The 20918-nt window shown below is 38.5% G+C and overlaps 4 protein-coding genes across 13 annotated transcripts; 3 read left to right on the forward strand and 1 right to left on the reverse strand.

Moving 5' to 3' along the window:
• The first annotated feature begins 3492 nt into the window (after positions 1-3492).
• On the forward strand, positions 3493-9055 carry LOC126631787 (small GTPase LIP1-like). Of its 2 annotated transcripts, XM_050301927.1 has the most exons (7): positions 3496-4058; positions 4905-4996; positions 5089-5230; positions 5630-5931; positions 8019-8072; positions 8151-8281; positions 8659-9055. In XM_050301927.1, exons 1-7 carry the CDS (start codon positions 3956-3958, stop codon positions 8852-8854), a joined length of 1020 nt encoding a protein of 339 aa, XP_050157884.1. In that variant the 5' UTR covers positions 3496-3955; the 3' UTR covers positions 8855-9055. The 2 variants fall into 2 exon arrangements, with proteins under 2 accessions (XP_050157883.1, XP_050157884.1); XM_050301926.1 differs by having other exon boundaries at positions 3493-4058; positions 8019-8281.
• Positions 9056-9436: 381 nt separating this feature from the next.
• On the forward strand, positions 9437-11654 carry LOC126631788 (cinnamoyl-CoA reductase 1). 2 transcript variants are annotated; one of them, XM_050301929.1, is made up of 3 exons: positions 9437-10194; positions 10382-10731; positions 11327-11654. In XM_050301929.1, the coding sequence occupies exons 1-3, from the start codon at positions 9715-9717 to the stop codon at positions 11358-11360; spliced, it is 864 nt and encodes a 287-aa protein (XP_050157886.1). In that variant the 5' UTR covers positions 9437-9714; the 3' UTR covers positions 11361-11654. The 2 variants fall into 2 exon arrangements, with proteins under 2 accessions (XP_050157886.1, XP_050157885.1); XM_050301928.1 differs by having other exon boundaries at positions 9439-10194; positions 11332-11654.
• Positions 11655-12467: 813 nt separating this feature from the next.
• Positions 12468-13668, forward strand: LOC126631789 (uncharacterized). Of its 2 annotated transcripts, none has more exons than XM_050301931.1 (3): positions 12468-12614; positions 12729-13284; positions 13381-13668. In XM_050301931.1, exons 1-3 carry the CDS (start codon positions 12553-12555, stop codon positions 13456-13458), a joined length of 696 nt encoding a protein of 231 aa, XP_050157888.1. In that variant the 5' UTR covers positions 12468-12552; the 3' UTR covers positions 13459-13668. The 2 variants fall into 2 exon arrangements, with proteins under 2 accessions (XP_050157888.1, XP_050157887.1); XM_050301930.1 differs by having other exon boundaries at positions 13412-13668.
• A 929-nt stretch (positions 13669-14597) lies between these two features.
• LOC126631791 (glutathione S-transferase zeta class-like) lies at positions 14598-20598 on the reverse strand. 7 transcript variants are annotated; one of them, XM_050301932.1, is made up of 11 exons: positions 20460-20598; positions 20239-20359; positions 20085-20135; positions 19898-19983; positions 19695-19766; positions 19005-19058; positions 18833-18908; positions 17242-17303; positions 16107-16166; positions 15085-15204; positions 14598-14882 (listed from the first exon to the last, which is right to left on the reverse strand). In XM_050301932.1, the coding sequence occupies exons 1-10, from the start codon at positions 20460-20462 to the stop codon at positions 15106-15108; spliced, it is 684 nt and encodes a 227-aa protein (XP_050157889.1). In that variant the 5' UTR covers positions 20463-20598; the 3' UTR covers positions 14598-14882; positions 15085-15105. The 7 variants fall into 7 exon arrangements, with proteins under 7 accessions (XP_050157889.1, XP_050157892.1, XP_050157891.1 ...); XM_050301935.1 differs by having other exon boundaries at positions 20239-20347; positions 20460-20579; XM_050301934.1 differs by having other exon boundaries at positions 20471-20555.
• Positions 20599-20918: the final 320 nt, after the last annotated feature.

Raw genomic sequence — 20918 nt, forward strand, 5'->3', positions numbered from 1 at the left:
TTCTAGATTTCAAAATGTTGCTCCATAAGCATTCCTCTGATCTAGCTAAAGTGACGAGATCATATGCCTGTAAGGATAGACATACTTAACAGACGTCGAGTCAACATCCCTGGAGGGTGTGCCGCCCCTGTTAGACGGTTTGGATGCCCTTGTTGAACAGTCTGGTACACCGGCTAATAGCCAATCAATCTGTCTTGGCCTGGAGCACGACAGATCATTCGGTTTATAGGATTCACTTCCCTTGAAGAGGAAGACACAACACAAAAATAAATCTAAACTCGATCGCTGTCTCAAATCATTTTCATCTCATGAGATTAATCCGGATCTCTCCCGAGACTTAAAGTTTTTGGTCCAGTATACTAGTTTGGATGAGCTAAATGGAATTGAAATGAGATTATTATCGATGATGTTTTCACTTATATGATAGCTACCAACATAAATGAAAAGCGACGATATCGAACCATGTTTTGTTGATTAAGTGACAACGTAGAATTGATTAGACAACTAAAGTTACAATCTAGGTCAAATTCCTTACCAAAGTGTGTTTTGGACCTGTCGTTCCTACACTGGCCAAGGTAACCCTATTGTGTTACAAATGGGTAAGGAAGCGTTATGAGATGAATGAAATAGTGCGATATGATGCACGCCTTATGACACAAGGTTTCTTTCAAACGTCCTATGATTGATAGCAACATTATGAAATGTGGTTAGTGTTTCTCCATGTGGATATAGATATGGAGATTTACATGTAAGTTCCTTAAGAATTACATGGATTGGTTCAAATAGTTCCAAACCACGGAACACCCTCTTAACTCGTTTTGAGGCGTTCACTTATAGATTGAAAAATCAGACGGATGTGGTATACCCGTCTACGTGATTATTCGATCAGTCAGGGATGAATTATGCCTTTGCATGTTAAACTATGAAGTCTTATTCCAAATTACTAGAGTTACATTTTATGTTGTTGACACGAATCTCACTAAGATTCCGGAAGAGCTTGAGAAAACTGCCTCGCACCTGAAGATGGAATTTGAGATGAATGATCTTAGGAAAACTCATTTATGCCTTGACCTGAAGTTCAAGCGTTGTTCTGACGGTATTTTAGTCTAACAGTCGAACTACACCCCGAATGTGTCACCTTTGAGTATACATTTGATCGTCCATACGTTATATGCAAATGAGACACTTGAAGAGGTTATGGAATCCAAAATTCCATATTTAAAGTTCAATTTTGCGCTTCGTTGTACTTAGCTCATTGTATTTAGACAGGACATCTCATTCGTTGTTGATCTTGGCAAAGATGCAACATCGCGCCTACATGCAACCACTGAATTGGTATTAAAGACGTACCCTAAAGGTACTACATGGGCAAATCCCAAAACATCTTAAACGGATCCAACCCTCCTGATCCTCAGAAAGATGCTTGCCTTGTTTATTATGTTGACGCAGGTTACTTAGCAAACCCGCACAAGGCAAAATCCCCAAATGGTTATGTCTTTACCATTAGGGATATTGCAATTTCTTGAATATCCATAATATGACATTCGTTGCAAAATCTTCGAAACGTTCCAAGACTCACCTCACTTCACTACACCATAAGTGAGACGTGGTTAGGAGTTCTTGTTAAGCATATTCGAAGTACTTGTTGTGTTTTCATCCATCATTGAGTCCTAACAATGATCTATGAAGATTATGCCATATGTATCAACCCGACCAAGCTATCATACATTAACGAAGTCAACACCAAGACATATTACGTCCACATTGACATCAGCAAAGCATAAGGATATTGAAGTCATGCAAGACGATCCCAGACAACCTTGCCGACCTCTACACTACACCACTGCTGAAGTCAACCTTCCAGAAGCTTGTCCGAGGAATTGGTATGTCTAATTATTCATATGCAATGCTTGTAATTCTCATTTAGAAGTTATGTCAAACTCAGAGGGAGTATCCAGAAGTGTACTCACTTGATTTTAATGTACTCTTTTTCCCTATGATTAGGAGCATTTTTTCTCACTAGGTTTTTGCTACCTAACTAGGTTTTAACGAGGCACCCATCTTGGGCTGATCATACCCTTGTGAGCTCTTCTACTTGCGTCCAAAAGACGTATAATTTTGACTTAATGCAACTTCTCATTTTTCTCCTTAGTCTATGGGTTTTCTCCCAGCTTAGGTTTTACCATAGCGAAGTTTTGTGAATTTTACTTTTTACGCATTCTTCCGTTGATTTGAGACTCGCATTCGCTCATTGTGCTGACAACTTCATCAATTGTACTTGCTTCATCACTAAAGACTTGATGCGCCATTTACTTGAGTATTTACACACTCAAGGGAGAGTGTTGCAGTCTTATTAGATTAGTAATGTAATTGTGTAAATCCTAGTATATATTGAAATATCTCTTATATTCCTATTATGAGTAGATTACCTATCAAATGTTGTAATCCTAAAGGGTAAGGAATTAATTTTCCCTACTAATATAAATAAAGGCTCAATGGGATGGAATAACACACATCCACAATTACACATTTCTCTAATTCACTCTACCTATTGCCGCATCCCTCTCTCTAAGAGCAACTCCACCATCGAGCCCTCCCTCCTGGCAATCCACTATTCAATCCACTATTCAATCCACGCTATTGAACAGTAACTGCCTTAAATGAATAGTAACTGCCATAAATGAACAGTAAATTACCATTTGCATCTCCACCCTTGGAGCCCTCCCCCCTGGCAATAGACAATTAAAATAATAGTTTTTTTTGTTTGTTTAAATAATACAAAATAAAATTATTTGTAATTTCGGATAAGAATTCTTAAATCGTTCTCGTTGCGTCACGTGTCATTTTATCCAAAAAAACAATTATTTAGCGAATGATTTCGATAAGATTTTTATCCAATGTTATCGTGTCATGTGTCGTTATCTTTTCAAAATCTTTGGTAAAAATAAATAATTTTTTATACATTAAAAATATTATAATATTAATCCAATTAAAAAAAATTAAAAATTAAAAAAAATTAAAAATTAAAAAAAAAAAAAAAAAAAAAACAGAAACCCGAGCCCAGATCCATTTCTTCCACCTCTCCTCCCACCCCCGAGAACCCCCACGACCCACCCTCCCCCCCCCCGCGACGACCCACTTCCCTTCCGCACCCATGGAAGCCCAGCTCCGGTCCCCCCCTCTCTCTCTTTGACACAAAACAAATCTCCGGTCCCTCTCTCTCTCTCTCTCTCTCTCTCTGACACAAAATAAAAAATAAAAAATTGCAAAGCCCTCGGGCCACAGGCCCGTCGACTCCCCACCCCCTCTTCGCTCGGGCTCCCACCGTCGCTCGGGCTCCACACGGCTGGAGCTCAGTCCACAGGGCCTCGGGCCCTTTCCTCTCCACTGTCCCCCGAGCAACCAGCAATGCTGGAGTTGCTCTAAGGTCTCCATAATTGTTTAATAAATTATACCTACAACAGGAAGCTGTTTATTGCCCATCAAAAACAATTTTTTCAAAAAGCAGAGAATACCAAATTAGGCCTATTTTCAATCAAAATCCCAAAAGAGAGAGAAAACACGATACAAGCAAAGAAAACAAAAGGATGATTACGTTCCATTAATTAACCTTTCACTCTCGCATCAATCGGCATAGATTTCAGAAATTCAGATCTTGCTGTATCCAGTCACTGCTTCAACTCTACGCCAAATCCAGTTGCTACTTCCATTTCATAGAGAATTGGATCTGTGGGTGAAACTTGAAACTAGGTTTTGGCTTCGGGACATGTTTAGAGCTGGGCTTGTTGTGTTGGTGGTGATGCAAGAAAGATGGAATTTAGATTTGAAGTAGAGATTAGGAGAAATTGTTGGATTTTGTGCGTGTTTGATTTTGATGGGACTTGAGATTTGATTCTGAGGTGAGGTGTGGTGAGGTGATTATTTTGGTTCCAAAGGCTCCGAGTCGGAGGACAACATGTTCTGGAGGGACCGTGACCGTGAGAGGGACAGCAAAGACCAAAACCGTGGCGGCGGTCCGCCTTGTGGCCAGGTTCGGGTGCTGGTTGTTGGCGACTCTGGTATCTTTTTCTTTTTCTAACTTTTGATTTTCTTTTAATTTCTTTTGTGTTTTGGTTTTCCTAAATTTTATTTGATTGCTTTCTCCTTGATCGTGCTGTATGTGCTCGTATCCTATCAGTGTCATGATGTTTGTAATTAGGAGGAATATGGATAGTGACAATAAAGTTTCTTTACAACTTTGGTACCAAATTGTTGTAGATATGAGTTTGGAGACAGGACAGTTCTGACCACAGTGGTTGCTGCTCTTCAATTAGTTCGTTACAGAATTATTCGATTAAAAGTTTCTTATAGCGGTGTACTGAAGCAATTTGAACTCGGAGGCTTAAGTGACACGTGAGAGTGACTTTGTCATGGAATTTTCGGAACTTGATTAGGAGATATCTGCACATTTCATTTGTACATCCTGGCTTGAGAAAGGTCTGTGCATCTTTATATTTTGGAAATAGGTTGGCCAGGTTTAATGAAACCTTTGCCTGTTTTGATCTTGAACCAGTAGGTAATGTTGTGATGCTTACTCAATCATGGAGTGGTTCTATACATGTTAGTTTCAAGTAGTTGTGTCAAGTTCAATTACTGACGTGCTTGATTGTTAAAATATATTATCTAAGCCTGCTAGAATTGTAATGGCTTTAATGTTTATGATAATGCATTGCTCAAATAAATTTTTGGTAGGCAGATTTGGAATCCTCTAAACCTGTAATTTGACATCCGCACATGTGCGCGAAAAACAATTGTTTAATGCATTAGGGAGTATTTTACTTATCCAATCTCTTTTGTTGTACATTACATCTCGTAACTTCAGTTTTATTATCAAACTTCATCGTTATATTGTGATGTATTCGTAGGTGTTGGAAAAACTGCTCTTGTTTATCTGATTGTCAAAGGTTCTTCCATCACGCGTCCTCCTCAGACAGTAGGGTGTACAGTAGGTGTAAAGGTGAGAATTACCAGTACTTTGATTCTGATGGGATATTGGGAACTATTTCTGAACTTCAAGTCTCAATAATTGTTTACCGTTTTTCTATCCAGCATACTACTTATGGAAACTCTGGTAGCTCGTCAAGCAGTATTAAAGGTGACGCTGAGAGAGATTTCTTTATTGAACTCTGGGATGTGTCTGGACATGATAGATACAAAGAATGCCGGTCTCTTTTTTATTCCCAAATTAATGGCAAGTTTGGGACCTCTCTCCCTCTATAAACATTTTATTCTCCTGGTAAATAGTATGCATGTTAATACAAGGTAGAGACAAAGGCGGTGAAGTAAAGAAAGTCTAAGGGACAATTTAATTGAGTATTTACCGTTAACTTAGAAACCAACAGTCTTCTTGGGCTTGTAAGTGCTTAAATTTAACCATTTTTGCATCTCTTGTTGCATCCATGTTCTATAATAAGGATGAAAAAAAAAGCATGATAGGTGTTGACAAAATTTTAGTGGTAGGTCATGGTGGTATTCAGTTATGATCAATACGATTGTACACAATTTATTTCCTATAAAAACCATGGAACCAGCATGTTGCAGCCAGATTTAGATTTTTCAGCACATGATACACTTTGACATTCATATGCAGGTGTAATCTTTGTTCATGATCTCTCCCAGAGGAGGACAAAAACTGGCTTACAGAAGTGGGCAGCTGAGATTGCTGCAACTGGGACATTTTCGGCTCCTCTAGGATCTGGAGGTCCTGGTGGCCTTCCTGTCCCGTATATTGTTATAGGTAACAAAGCTGATATTGCTGAAGAGGGTACAAGGGGAAGCAGTGGCAATCTTGTTGATGTAGCTCGACAGTGGGTTGAGAAGCAAGGTTTGCTTCCATCCAGTGAGGAACTTCCACTGACTGAGGGTTTCCCTGGTGCTGGAGGCCTTATTGCGGTAAGCAGCAGGTTTTTATTCTTGTTTTTCTTGCTACCCTTTTTCCCTTCTCTATTGATGCTGTAGACATTATATCAATAAAAATGAAATTAGCATATGGTAACTTAGCATTAAATGAATGTGGTTGTGGTTGCATGAAACATGTTTGTAGGCAACTGACCTCGTTTTGCTGTCTCATTGGGTAAAATGCCTCACCTTAGAAAACCACATTTGGGAAGGATTTCTTTTAATAGCTGCTACTATGCTCTCTTTTTTGTTGACTTGGATAGTTTGCAATTTTTCCAGCTGCCATGGAACTTTGTACTTGACGTAGAAAGTGACAAAGGGAGGAAACTTCACATGTATATCAAAATGCTGTTGGATTCTTAGAGCATCTCCAATGGGCTCTCTATATGAGTTCCTAACTAGAATTTAGGGAGGATTTAAAAAAATCAACTCCAATAATGCTCCCTATCCACCTCCTCCTAAGATAGGGATTCATCTAGGAGATCCTAAATATAGGGGGGGAGAAAGGAGCTCCTATTGGCTCTCTTTAATTAATGCTAACTGTTTTAATATTATTTCAAATAAATAATTAATTCCTATTGGCTAATTATTGACGCATGGTCATTATGACTCTCTAAATTAGGGAGTACAGAGGGCTCCTAAAATAACTTTTTGATAGTTTTAGCTAAAACTTTGCTATAAAATAGAAAGCATGATTGAAGATGCTCTAAGTAGACAGATTTTAATTAAGTTCTATGACACAAAAGTAAAATAGAGGAGGAGAGATTCACTCCGGACTTTGGTGTCACAGAGGTTTTCTTGAAAAAACTCCACAAAAGCTAGACTGTTTTGGCGCACCGGCCTTCGGTGTCACAAGAAAGTGTCTTGCACACAAGCCAAGTCAACTCATGCTTCACAAATGAGCAGGAAATCACAAGAACTGTGATTCCTTTCATATTAACGTTAAAGGCTTGAAGTAGCCATTATTTTTTTTTATAGCACCATGTGTACAGAATCACTGAAAATACATGTAAAAGACATATTTTACCACACTTAAATCCTAAACATGATCATGTAACATAGGGATAATCCAAGATCATTAATATGACATATAGAGTACATGTGTGAATTGCATTCATTGCAACAAAAAAGTGTAAAGGCTCTTATATTCTGGTTGTTACTGGGATGCCCTTATTTTTTAAGCTTTAAGGTTTCTGCCTGCTACTTGGTTTGTTTATTTCTTTTATTCGTATATATACGGGGAAAGTGTTATCTTTCTAAGCTGGCTGATTATCTTTTTAGATTGTGAATCTGGGTAATTGCTCAAATCAATACTTTCGTGCATCCAAATTCACCACATAAGTCTGGTGAGAGAACACCGTAGGTTCAGCCATGCATTTGGTAGACTTAGAATTCATTTTCTGCACATGTGATCACTAAGAATTCATTTTTTTGTTGTTAGTTGGTGTTGTAGACATGCAAAGAATTTTCGTATTTACAGTTGTATCCATGACATTTGGTAGATGTTAATGATTGCTATTTTATTTAATAAATAAGAGAAGAGGATATTAAATATGGAAGCGGGTAGGTACTGGCACTTGAATAAGTATTTTCATAAGTTCACAACCGTAACTCTTTGTTTAGATGCTTGGGTTGCAAGGTCAGAATAGGTTCTTATTGTTTTCTGTCCCATTTACATGTCATTTACTCGGGAATGAGGTTGCTTATGTTATTCGAAATTGGTGTCATAATCCCACAGAATCTTTGCATTATATTCGTATCTAATAAATTGGTCTTAAGTTTGGTGCTCTGTGATTAGAGAGAAGTTCAATTCCTGGATGTAATAGGCTAAATTTAGTTTGACTAGATTGTGGATCTGCTGTCATGGCCAAGGCAAAAGTTTTTCAAACTTTTCACTTTGATCAATAAAGTCGTCCTTTTCTGTGTACAAAAAAGAAATGATTTAATTTCTCTGTCGGAGAATATGATTGTCATGTTGAGGAATCATTGGTAATGTGGAATTACATATGGTTGTTGATCAATTTATTACAGCTGTAGTTACTCTACATTCTAATATATGTTGGTCTATTAAACATTGACAGGCAGCCAAAGAAGCAAGATATGACAAGGAAGCTGTGATGAAATTTTTCCGTACGGTCTGTATTCATGCTCTTGTTGTTAGCTTTTTCTTTTTGCCTACGAAAAATATCCAACTTTTGTCTTGGTTGTTTCAGTTGATCAAAAGAAGATATTTTTCCGATGATTTACCTGCACAGAATCCATGGTCTAGTTCTCCAGTACAAAGACCTGCACAAACTGTAGATGAAAATTGGAGTGACGAGGATCATTCCTACAGGAATGCCAGGTAGGTTCAGCTAGTTACATTGTTCTCCTTAACTTGTTATATTTATCACCATCAATAAATAATTTATGGTGGGTATGCTGGCTCACAAGTTTAATGGTCTTCGTGTGATAAAATGCAAATTGGCGATTCATTGCATTTTGGTGTTCAGATGCGTAAGTGTTGCAGGTCCTACTCTATAACTGTTTATTCATCATTTCATCTATAACTGTTTCGAATGCTAATCTATAAGTAACCATGGGCATGCCAGTTATATGCCAACCCACGTCATGATGTTTTGAATACTAACCCATGGGTGTTTATTCACCATCATCTCTCTCCTCACAATAGGCTGTTTTACTATGTCTGGACGAGTGATGTTTCTTTTTCTTTGTTGGCAGCTTGCGTGCTGATCCTTACAAGTACAACATGCTCCCTCCTCTTCCAGCGCAACGCAATCTGACACCACCTCCCACACTTTATCCTCAGCAACCAGTTTCGGTTTCTGAAAACTACGGACTTCCTAGGTTTTCCCATAATAGTTACTCAGAAATCAGCAGTGCAGCTAGATCAAAGCGCTCCGATATTAATGTGTAATTGTCATTGCCTCTGGTTAATGTGATTGTTTGCATGAATGAATGCTAGTGTATGCGGCCAAAGTTCATACCATTTTGTTTCACCTGTAACTCCATTGATTATTTTTCTCTATAGGTTATCATTGTAAGTGGCTTTTGTTTTAGGTTAAGTATATATTGATTGATTCATCGACCTGAGAAGTACAGGCAATTCTTTCATCAACTTCTCTTTGTTTGCAAATTCTTGTCAATTATTTAGTGTTGAAAACATTTTTGTCATCTTTTATATTCGAAATTCTCTTTAACTGGCTGGTAAGATACAATAAAACATGTCACGTATATTTTGTACGCATCACACTTATGTCATCCAATTCTACAAAAGTCCAGATTTATCATATATCACTCAAAAAATAGTTCATTCATGTCATGAAAGTTTTACGCGTTGCTTCATTGGACCACAAGCGCCTTGCCATCACAACCCTGCTCGAGTCTTGAGCAATTACCACTTGACTGAACTGCAAGTACAAGGCAACAAAGGTAAATTAAAATAGTAATATCGCTTGTATTGAAATATCTTAATAAGTACTAAGGCATCCCTTCTGTTTTCTTAACCTGAGCTTACTATTATTTCATCGATACTAGAGAACTGAAATTCATTTAAGGTGCAAGGACAAATGATCCAAACAATTTTAATTGTTCAGATTCAGATGAGTATTTATACTCTGTAGATTACGTAGAGGGGTTGTTGCTGTTGTGGATAATCCGAACCCTCGAATCGAATGAATCGAATGGGTTCCAGTCCATCCATTAATAATAAATCGGAGTGAGCGTTCTGAGTTGCTGGTGGAAGGAAGCTTCATAGTCTCGTACAAGAAACAATTAATGGATGAAAAGAAAAACGAGGAGGCGGTGTGCGTGACTGGAGCCAATGGCTTCATAGGGTCGTGGTTGGTCAAGACATTACTGGAAGAGGGCTACACCCGCATCCACGCCTCCATCTTCCCTGCCTCCGATCCCTCCCACCTATTCTCCCTCCCCGGCGCCGACCGCCACACTATCACGGTCTTTGAGGCCGACCTCCTCGACGCCGACGCAGTCGCCAGGGCCGTCCAGCACTGCCAGGGTGTCTTCCACGTGGCTTCCCCCTGCACCCTCGACGACCCCACCGACCCCCAGGCTGAGCTGGTGTTGCCTGCCGTGCAGGGCACCCTCAATGTGCTCCAAGCCGCCTCGAAGTTCGGAGTGAGGCGCGTCGTCCTCACCTCCTCAATCTCTGCCATGGTCCCCAACCCTTCTTGGCCTCCTCACAAGCCCTTCGACGAGTCCTCTTGGACCGACCTCGACTACTGCAAAGCCCGCCAGGCAGTAACTGTGCCCCTAATTTATTCATCATCCCTAACCCTAATTAAGTTACTTTACTTGATGACGATATCATTCATTATCATCATCATATATAATTACTTATTCGTAAGAAGAGAAGATGAACAATGAGCATCCACATTTTATCCATAATAATAATTAACAGTAATAATCTATTAATCTTGGACAGAAATGGTATCCGGTGTCGAAGACAGAGGCAGAGAAAGCAGCTTGGGAGTTTGCAGAGAAGCATGGACTGGATGTGGTAGCCATCCATCCGGCCACATGTCTTGGGCCTCTCCTGCAGCCTAGCCTCAATGCAAGCTCTGCTGTTTTGCTCAACTTGCTCCTTGGATCCAACGATACCCAAGAGCATCACTGGTTGGGGGCTGTCCATGTCCAAGATGTCGTCAAGGCACAAGTTTTGCTCTTTGAATCTCGTGCTGCTTCTGGCAGGTACCTCTGCACCAATGGCATCTTCCAATTCGCTAACTTTGCCCTCACTGTCTCCAAACTCTTCCCTCACTTTCCCATTCACAGGTAGGTTTGCTGCTTCTAGTTTATTTATTTGCTACATTTTATCTCTTTTTCGTAGACTTTCTTTTTGGATGCCAAAAGGAACACAAAAGAATTTTTGTGGAAGGAAATGGGACTCATAATCATAAATGTGATTGTGTTATATTTTATGGAAGTATTATTTTGCTAGCACTTTGAACTATTACCATATACATGCGAAGGCAATGACCTCATTCACTGTGGCGCAACTCATAGAAGATAATCAAACACTTTCGATACCTGTAATTTTAACTTGTTGCCTCATGTAGTTTATGATTGCTTGGTTATTCTTTTCTCTCCTTGTTACAAATCAAATTTTAAGTGAACGCCCAGAGATCCATGAAATCAAATATAAACAAAACTGAAGTTATCATTGAGATCATCAATCAATTTGGACTTGCCTGAGTACAGTTTGAGTTTGTGAACAATATAGACATGTACTGATTAAGATAATGTTTATTTGTGTCGGTTGAATTATTAGTATTGTTATTGTTTTCCTGTCTGTCTGGTTGGCTTGTTCCTTAGAGAAGTAGAAGTAGAAGTAGAAGTAGATGGTAATGTTTGACTTGAACGAAATGAGTACAGGTTTAGCGGGGAAACCCAGCCAGGGCTAAAGGAATGCAAGGATGCTGCAAAGCGATTAATTGAGCTGGGGTTGGTGTTCAAACCAGTTGAAGATGCTGTGCAGGACACAGTGGAGAGCCTCAAAGCGAAAGGCTTTTTGAAGCTGGAAATATCACCATCAAACTCAAAATAGAGATGGCAGCGAACATAATAATAATAATAATAATAATAATAATAATAATAATTTAGTACTATTTCCCTCTAGTTATGACTTTTTATGATTGGTTTATGTTTTGTTTGATAATTGTGATTATTAATATATTTAAAAGTATTGATGAGGGTCAGGTCAGTTGAGTTGGTTGTAAATATGATTATGGTTTGTTTTTGTTTAGTGAATGAGATGAGTAGCCATTGCCCATTGGCAATTTGATTGCTAAAACAACACTGATGATGTAGAGAGCATGGCATTGGCAAATGGCCACCTACAAATACAATACAATTGCAGATGAATGAGAATGAATAAATAGCAGGACAATGAGAGTACAACAGCTACCGTCCCACAGCTAACGTCCGTCGAGCCCCAAGTAGAAGGACGATGTTGCCGCACGTCAAGTGGATTGGGATCCGTTCTAATGTCGTACTAATGAATAATAAGAGAGGTTGTTTAGGTGGGTATCAGTCTTTGTCGCCTGTAACCAGGCAAAGCAGATTGTATTGCATTGTATTGTGTTGTATATTTGTATTTGATTTGGATTGCCTGGCGCTCTGGCCTTTAGTTTAGTGTTAAGCCTACCTGTCTCCTCTTGCAATGAATTATGCATTTTTATGTATTATTATTGTTTGATAAAAGTGACCACCCAACACTCCATGTGCATCATCCTCCCTACCCTTCACCCACTACCCCTCTATCCTTGTTGTTCTGACAGTGACTCCTTTTTTCATAACAAAGGAATCAATCCATCTGCTATATATTCTTGTATTTTTCTATTTCTTTTTCTGATTTTTTAGGGGAGAGATAGAGACGTGCAGGTGCAGGTGCAGTTCAATCATGTCATGGTGGAGGTCTCGGTTGGTTCCTCTCCTCTGGCATTTGCATGTGCCCCTAACCAAAAGGCCCACTTGCCAACTTTCTTCCACTGCATTTCATTCCATTCCATGTTTCTCCTTTAAGTTAAGCTGTTTAAGCTTGAATTAATGTGAGAAAAAAAGCCCCCGTCCACAACCACCAAAGACACGAGATCGATGACCACTACTAGTCCAGCACCTTGCAGCAGCAGCAGCACCACCACCAGCAGCCGTTCCTGGTGTGGCGACTACATTATTACTTACTGTTTTATAATATCCCATGACTAGCTAGTTCCTACTCACTCACATGATACCTATCTCACTCGATCCATTTCCATTTTTGTAATTGATAGGTCCATAAGTGAGGACTCGCTTAAAAGGTATGTGCAGTTTGCAAGCGAAAGCTGCATTCAAGAATTACTGTCTGCTTCCGACTCCAACAGACCCAACGACGGCTGGAAACCCCTCCTTACTCTTGGCAACGGAGTTGAGATCTCCAAACGCAGGTCTGGATCCTTTCACACCTTCCGCAGCCGCTGCCTCCTCACTTCTCTGTCACCCCAGCAATTCATTACCGTTGCAAACGCCATTGATGCTGCCAAGCAATGGGATCCTCATCTTGTAGAAGCAAGGTACATAAAAGATCTTGGAGATAACCTCAGCATCATCCGTCTCAGGTTTGGAGATCATTCAAAGCCCCTCTTTCGAAACAGAGAATTCGTAGTCTACGAGCGACGTGAAACCATGGAAGATGGCACACTGGTGGTAGCAGTTGCTTCACTTCCAAAGGAGATAGCTGCCGGATTGGAACCAAAGCAAAATAACGCCATCAGGGGCCTGCTGCTGCAATCAGGATGGGTTGTTGATAAGCTTCAAGGTCACTCCTGCATGGTTACCTATGTTGTTCAGGTTGCCTCCGTATTTTCCTTTTGAATTTGCGGTTTGCAGAGTATGAATGAATGTTGTGAAAACCTTGATCAATTGTTAGTCATATAACTGTAACAGGTTTTCTTGTCATTGTTGAATGAAAATGCAGTTAGATCCTGCCGGATGGATGCCGAGGTGCTTTGTCAATCGACATAACAACAGACTCGTTATGATCATTGAAAATCTAAAGAAACTGGCACAAGCCTCTCCTCCTACTGATGCCCAAACATCCTGAGATCACTACTACCTACATTGTACAAACTACAAAGTGGAGGAGAAACTTAATCTCCCCTAGTTATCCTTTATTTTTTGGCATACCCTAATTATCCTAGTTAATAATTATGACGATGCCAATTCTCTGATCCATTCTCTCTCTCTCTCTCTCTCTCTCTCTCTCTCTCTCTCTCAATTAAAGTTTCATTTGAAGGGGGAAAAGGAAAGAGAGAAAACAGTCGACCTCTCTTCTTTTTCTCTCTTGTTTCTTTACTCTTAAGAGAGGATTAATGTTTAGGCGTCCAAGGTTTCTCTGCTTGTATCACACTGATGCCTTGCATACTCTCTCTACTCCTACCCAACCCATCTTCTCTCTTCTTGCCGGAAGTGATAGTTGCAGCACCGCAACCCCTCCCCATCCACCAGATTTCTTATGTACCGATCTATACCGGACTTTTAATCCTGGCCGTTCAAAGAAATCCAGTGATCACCGTCTTTCGTGTTTTGGTAACTTAGTCTTCCATCACCACTTCGACCCTCTCCAATGTGCCATGGCTTCCGTCTGCCCACCTCATTCACTCATTCCCTTCTCCCCCGTCATCAACGTTCCTACACTCTAGAGCTTCAGTTACGCGTGTTCCACATTGCTTTCATTAACTAATAATTTGAATTTTAGCTTAGCTTAACTTTTATGAAGATTGATCTAACGTGCTGCCTGCCTACTTTCTGAAGGTATTTCCATCACTCATTTTTCTCCTCTATTAAACTTGAGATAATTTTCATCTTGTTAGAGATTAGAGAACACCACTCAATCGTTGTCCAGAGCTCTATCACTACACAATACTGAACAACGGCATTGGCAACAGTATCCCCCCCATGGCACACTACGACACAAACTGAAATATAATTCAAGTACCAATGAGTTCTCACCACACTCCAGAACACCCTGAGTGAAGGGACAAATTGGAAAAACTCCATTTCATCCTGGGTTGGATTCGTGTAGTTGGGAATTCTTCTCTTGTTAAGAATACACACACAAAATCATATAGCCAACATGTGTGTGTGTGTGTGTAATAAACCGATTGCTAGACAACTGATAAGTCATTGTATCGACAATACAGGAAGCTGTATCCTCCAAGTACACAGGATGTGTACTTCAAATGACTATTTTGACAGACATTCCAAACCATTACATACATCACTCAACAATTCAACCACAACATTCTACAGATTCATCATTATTCCATCATGGGATAACCCTTATTTGGACAGACCAACACCTGAGGGCTTTACAACATTTCAAATGCTTCAACTCATACCATAATTGTCGACCCTTGATTTTGCACTTTGGGATGGATACGCTTCATCTGAATTAAAAAAGGGAGTTTCAGAAGAATGGAACTGACGAATTCAAATAGGGTCCCTGAAGCACCAATCAACACAAAAGCAACAATAGGCATTTCTTTCGTATGGTACCTCACATATTTGTCAAATGCCAGATTCAACCAGAACATTAGATTATGCTTTTACTTTAACCAAGAGAGTAACTTATGAAACGTTAATTCATACCTCTTCAACCCAATTGTTTAACTATGAAGGAGCATCCGGCTGCTTTTCTGGTAAAGCATCTAGGAATGCTGGTATCTTATTGTATGCCTCATGCAACCTGGCCAAAAGGGGAAACTGAGTCTGCACAAACATTGAGTGAAAAGAGATTAATCAGAAGACACAGATGGAGAAAGCCACTTGAAAGTTAGACCATAAATTCTTAAAAAACTGAAAACCCTTAGCTCTAACAAGCTCAGTAAGAGATGAACAGAGGTTCACTACACACTGAACACATTGAATAGACTTCAAATGTCAACCTAGGCCTTGAACTAGTACAATTGAGTTCTTCGCACCACCCCACCTCCAAAATAACTAGGAAATGATACAAAGTCCCATATCAGGAAGAGATGTGGTTATTCTAAGTTTACATTTCGAGGGAAAAGAAAGTTTTATTATGAAGGAAAGAGATTTTGGTGCACTGTCTGCATATATCTTTTCTTAACCAAGTCCCTGTAAGTACCTTATTTATGGTAAACCTACCATGATATAAACCCCTAATTAATGACCAATATAATTTCCACATCAATGTGAAAAGCTACCATTCATATCACAAGAACAGATGTGCAGATCAAAAACGAGCAGTGACTGATTCTTATGATAAAAAATATAGCTAGAATAAAAGAGACAGGTTGCTCCTGAAAGTTGAATCAGATAGGAACTTGATTTCTGACCTAAAAAGGACAACAACTTGATCATGTGATGGAAGCATTACAACACCACAAAATTGGATTAGTTTCCATCATCACGCGAAAGGAAAAAAAAAAGGTCGTACCCAGTGCACAAGGCTCCCGCTTTACGCAGGGTCTGGGAGAGGTGAATGTCGGCTAGCCTTACCCCCATTTATGGAGAGGCTGCTCCCAGGTCTCGAAAAAAAATAAAAAATTGTTATGATACAAATCAGATAAATTTAACATTACACAATCAAGTGAATAAATGTTCATTTGCTAAAGTTGTAACTTGCACAAGAATCGAATGATAAGTACCATGTCTAGCTGGAACCTTGTAATGGCTGCATAAAGCTGTGGTGCCAGAAACAAATCTGCCTGCAAATATTTGTCAAAATGTCAGAGATAAAGAAATTTCACACTAACACCTATTCTGTGGAACATTATGAAGTGACAATGCCGTGCAAACATGCTACTCAAATTTTAGGGTTCATGTAAGGACTTTATGAAAATCTAAATCACAAAACTTCCACAGATTTTCCAAAAATCTTGATTGAATACCACAAGACTTGTATGGAATCTCTAAAAATTCTAGAAATTATAATTGAATACCACAAAACTACTGACTCTTCAATAGTCTACATCATATATACAACTAAACTTCTTAACTCCACCAACTTTTTTGTAAAATCCATCAATTTCCATATAATCTCATACTTAATGAGACTCTTCGTACTTCTAGGAGTGTTTGGCAGTCCTATTTAGAGTTGGCAAATCAACCCATTGGATTGTTAATGGGTACCCATTATGACTCATTTAGTTTGATTTTACCTTATGTCATCATCATCACTACCAATCTCATCCTTATATTATGGTGATATCAAATTAAATGGGTCTTCACGGATACCCCATTAACAACCCAATAGGTTAATTTGCCACCTCTAGTCCTATTAGAAGCCTATAAATATGTATATCTATTGGTGCCTCGGTATGTCCTTTCTTCTCTCTTCACTCCTATTATTCTTTTTCTTTTTTTTTTTAGTATATCGATATTTTTACACTAAAGGGAGGGGGAGTTCGGCTAAGCTACACAATGGGCAATCTAATTTGGTATCGAATTTACCATCCACGAGATTCGAACCTAACCTCCTATTATTCTTTATTTCTCTAAAATTATAGAAACCCAAAGCATTCATTTCCCTTAAAACTTTCTATATCCCCAAATTTCCGTCAATCCATAACATACCATAATCAAGAAATCCAGTAACCTTAAACCTGCCTCATAAATGGCTTCTTTTCTGGTTATTGACTCTAGTTTTTGGGTCATATTATTTCAAAAAGTTTCTAAAAGTGTTCTTATTTTCCAACATAGAAAAGGATTGCGAGTCTTTTTTTCTTTTTTTTTTTCTGAAAAGGGAGAATAAAAAAAAGAGGACAAAATGAGCAAACAGACCATGTAAACTTCATCTCCAGTTGCATATTTTCCTGCATGGTTGTTCAGCAGTTCTTCAAGTGCTGAAAGACATGAAAATAGCAGATAATTAAGCCTAAAACCATCCATAGAAAAGAACAACTGTAGACAGGAGTTTCATATATTGTAGGATTTTCCACAGAAAATAAAATTGTGGTTTGACAAATCACACATTTGGGATGAGTTGAGGGATAGAGACGCAAGTTTGAGGTGGAAATATCATTATATCTTTTCTAGGGTATAGAAACTTTGGGCGAGAGTAAGAGCATAGACTGAGGCAAGAGACACGGGTCTTAGACAATAAATTTGGGTTTATGTCAGGGCGCTCGACTACAGAGGCAATTTATCGCTTACGGAGATCGTTTGAACGACATAGAGATATGCAAAAGGATTTGCGCATGGTCTTTATAGATATGGAAAAAGTGTCTGATAGGGTCCCAAGAGAAATTATTTGGAGGATTCTAGAGAAGAAAGGAGTACGAGTAGCATATATCCAAGCAATAAAGGATATGTGTGAAGGAGCAAAGACTCCAGTAAGAACTCATGAAAGACAAATTGAAAGCTTTCCCATAAACATAGGATTACAGCAAGGCTCAGCTTTAAATCCTTACCTATTTGCATTGGTGATGGATGAGTTAACGAGACATATTTAAGATGATATCTATCGGTGTATGTTTTTTACGGAAAATATAGTGTTGATAGATGAAATGCAAGAGGGAGTATATGCGAAGCTTAATGTTTGCGGGAAGTGTTGGAATCTAAAGGTCTTCGACTAAGTAGGTTAAAAGACAGCATATAGAGTGCAAGTTTAGTGGGAATGGGGGTCCAAATGAGATAGGAGTGAGGATTGAAGATTAGGAAGTACCAAAGAGTGAACGCTTTCATTATCTTGGATCTATCTTGAAAAAGAACGGAGAATTGGATGGATATCTCAACCATTGAATACAAGTTGGATGGATGAAGTGAAATAGTGTGACCATCTTATGCCACTAAAGCTTAAGGAAAAGTTTTATAAGACGGCAATAAGAGCAGGACGGTCAAGCAAACGTGCAAAAAATAAGTGTAAGGGAGATAAGAATGCTTCGTTGGATGTGTGGCAACACAAGAAATGACATGATTAAGAATGAGGATATCCAAGGTAAAGTAGGAGGGGTTGCAATTGAAGATAAGATGAGAGAAAATTGGTTAAGGTGGTTTAGATGTATGAACCCAAGACCTACATATGCTCCAGTTAGAAGATGCAATTATGAGACATGGTCAGGGCAAAAGGGATAGAGGAAGACCTAGAAAGAAACTCTAAGAAAAGACATGAAGTACTAAGAGCTAATGGAAGACTTCGCGCAAAACTGAGCACAGTAGCGTTCTAGGATTCACGCAGCCAACTTCACTTAGTGGGATAAAGCTTTGTTGTTGTTTGCTGTTGTTGTAGAGTATAAAAACTTTAAAATGAAAAAGGTGTCGTTATTTTTAAAAGTGTGGCATCATCTGCGAAAAATCCTTATTTAACTTTTAATGCTTTCTTGAGATTCTCTTTTTCAGGGGAGGGATGGATCATTAGCTTTGTAAATCTTACCTAAAAAGCCTTTTCCAATATGAAATTGAACCCATTCAAGTTTCTCAACGGGCCTAACCTTTTCTTCAATGTACTTCTGTAAATTGGAAAAGCAGCAAAACAAGATCCATATCATTTAGGTTATTTAATAGTATCATGAGAAGTAAAGTCAATATTATATCCAGCTAATTACCAGTACAGTCATATTCTGTAGAGGTTGTATGCTTGAGGAAACAATATTTGCAGCCTGCATATCAGATGAGGAGAGACAAGCTAATAGCATAAGAATTTTGAACATACATTTAAAATCTTACATATTTTAGATAAATTTACAAATACTTTTCTTTTTTGTTTTTGGTCAGAACGGATCAGAACATGTTCCACAGTTACACTTGGAAACTTAAACTACTAATACTATATCATACTTCTTTCCTTGGTTGAATTAGCATCACTCAGCGTTTTAAACACAATATAGTAAGCACCAATACAGGTGAAACTAATTTTCCATTCCTCATAATCACGATAAAGCAACTGATCCACATCATGTGTGTAGGCCATAACATACACATCAATTGAGTTCTGGGTAAGTTGCTCATGTTTTGCAGCACAATTACTTGTATTGCACCAAGAAATTGAGTCACTTCACCAATTTTGAAGGCATTGAGTGCATGATCCGCTCAATTAGTTCTAAATGGGAAAACACAATATAACGGGAGGGGAGTTTTCAAGGACTATACGCATACATCTTTTTTTGTTTGGTAACTTTGGTTTCTTTCTCTGTTGCATTTTTGGTTTCTTTCTCTGTTGCATCAGTAATACTAATAGTTGAGAAAAGGAATGAATAATTAAAAAGAGAAGAGAGAAAGAAGCAGTTAGACCTGACCTGGTAATTGATAGCCTTTTTCTGAAGATCTGGTGGTAACAATGGATGCTGCGGGTACTTTTCTTCTAAATACTAGACATAAAGAAGAAGATTAATGCAATGCAATGGAATATTAATTATTAGGTATTTGGATGGAGGAGAAGCAATCAACAAGTGTAATAAGAAGATAGAGGAGAAAGTAGAAAGAAGAGGGTACCAATTACCAATATGATGGCAAATGAGTCAGCAACAACGGTGTCCCCATCCACAAGCACAGGCACATACCCCATCGGATTCAGCTTTCTGAACTCTGCTTTATCCAAATTACAAAAACAAATATAAACAAAATTACAATAAATGAGTTAGTTGTTTGTCAATTGTCAATGGAGGGAGGGACTAGACTAAACTAACCGGGACTGAATTGCTCTCCCTTTGCCAGAGCTTTGTACTCGTATTTCAGCCCTAATTATTTTTAATTCAATACATATTAAATTATTACATGAATGAACCAACAAATGAACGAATATTTACTTTTTTAGAAAGAAAAAAAGAAAGGAAAATTGACCTTTCAAGTTGAGAGCAATTCGGACACGGAAGGAGCAAGAGCTCATCCAGTAGGAATAAAGCTTGAGTTGTTGTTGGCCACTTCCAGTCGCCGCCTGGGCCTCCACCTCCTGTGCTTCCATCTTATCATTTGTTATCGTTTGTTAGGGTTATTGTTATCTATCAAATCAAACAAATCAATCAACCGAATATTAATCGAACACAGAAAAGAAATTCAGTCACCATTTAATTACTTAAACGCAGCAGAGCAGCATCAGCCTCGGCCAGCCCTCAGTTTTCAACTTTTGATGTTTGACAGACAGATTATTCGATTACTGAGTTTTGAGTTTTGACTTAAGGTATAAAATATCGATGATATCGGAAATTTCGGTAGTTCAAAAATATGGAAATATCGATAGAAATATCAGGATACTATCGATATTGATAAAAATAATATGGAAACCATGAAAATTGTAAGAAAAACTTGGAAATTTTTATTGAAACTTTGTAAGATGTTTATTTAGTCAATTATCTATTAGTTTATCACAAAAAATTGGAAGAAAATGCATTGCATGATGGATTTAACTGATTTAAGTTGATTATATAACGAGCTGGCAAACATTGTGAGTATAGAAAATATATAGTAATTAATGAAAAAAGTTTAAACACACCATAATAATTTATATATAATGAATTAGTACA

The sequence above is a fragment of the Malus sylvestris genome, chromosome 8, assembly GCF_916048215.2.
Source record: "Malus sylvestris chromosome 8, drMalSylv7.2, whole genome shotgun sequence".
Taxonomy (NCBI): Eukaryota; Viridiplantae; Streptophyta; class Magnoliopsida; order Rosales; family Rosaceae; genus Malus; species Malus sylvestris.

Excerpts from the sequence above, each read along its gene's own strand:
- LOC126631787 (XM_050301926.1), top strand. The coding sequence starts at position 3,956 with ATGTTCTGGAGGGACCGTGACCGTGAGAGGGACAGCAAAGACCAAAAC. Across the intron at positions 4,997-5,088 it reads GGTGTACAGTAGGTGTAAAG|CATACTACTTATGGAAACTC; the intron begins GTGAGAATTACC and ends TTTTCTATCCAG. Across the intron at positions 5,231-5,629 it reads TTTTTATTCCCAAATTAATG|GTGTAATCTTTGTTCATGAT; the intron begins GCAAGTTTGGGA and ends ATTCATATGCAG.
- LOC126631788 (XM_050301928.1), top strand. The coding sequence starts at position 9,715 with ATGGATGAAAAGAAAAACGAGGAGGCGGTGTGCGTGACTGGAGCCAAT. Across the intron at positions 10,195-10,381 it reads ACTACTGCAAAGCCCGCCAG|AAATGGTATCCGGTGTCGAA; the intron begins GCAGTAACTGTG and ends AATCTTGGACAG. Across the intron at positions 10,732-11,331 it reads CCTCACTTTCCCATTCACAG|GTTTAGCGGGGAAACCCAGC; the intron begins GTAGGTTTGCTG and ends AAATGAGTACAG.
- LOC126631789 (XM_050301930.1), top strand. The coding sequence starts at position 12,553 with ATGACCACTACTAGTCCAGCACCTTGCAGCAGCAGCAGCACCACCACC. Across the intron at positions 12,615-12,728 it reads ACCACCAGCAGCCGTTCCTG|GTCCATAAGTGAGGACTCGC; the intron begins GTGTGGCGACTA and ends TGTAATTGATAG. Across the intron at positions 13,285-13,411 it reads TGGTTACCTATGTTGTTCAG|TTAGATCCTGCCGGATGGAT; the intron begins GTTGCCTCCGTA and ends ATGAAAATGCAG.
- LOC126631791 (XM_050301932.1), bottom strand. Across the intron at positions 20,136-20,238 it reads AATTGCTCTCAACTTGAAAG|GGCTGAAATACGAGTACAAA; the intron begins GTCAATTTTCCT and ends AAAAATAATTAG. Across the intron at positions 15,205-16,106 it reads CAAGGTTCCAGCTAGACATG|ACTCAGTTTCCCCTTTTGGC; the intron begins GTACTTATCATT and ends ATGTTTGTGCAG.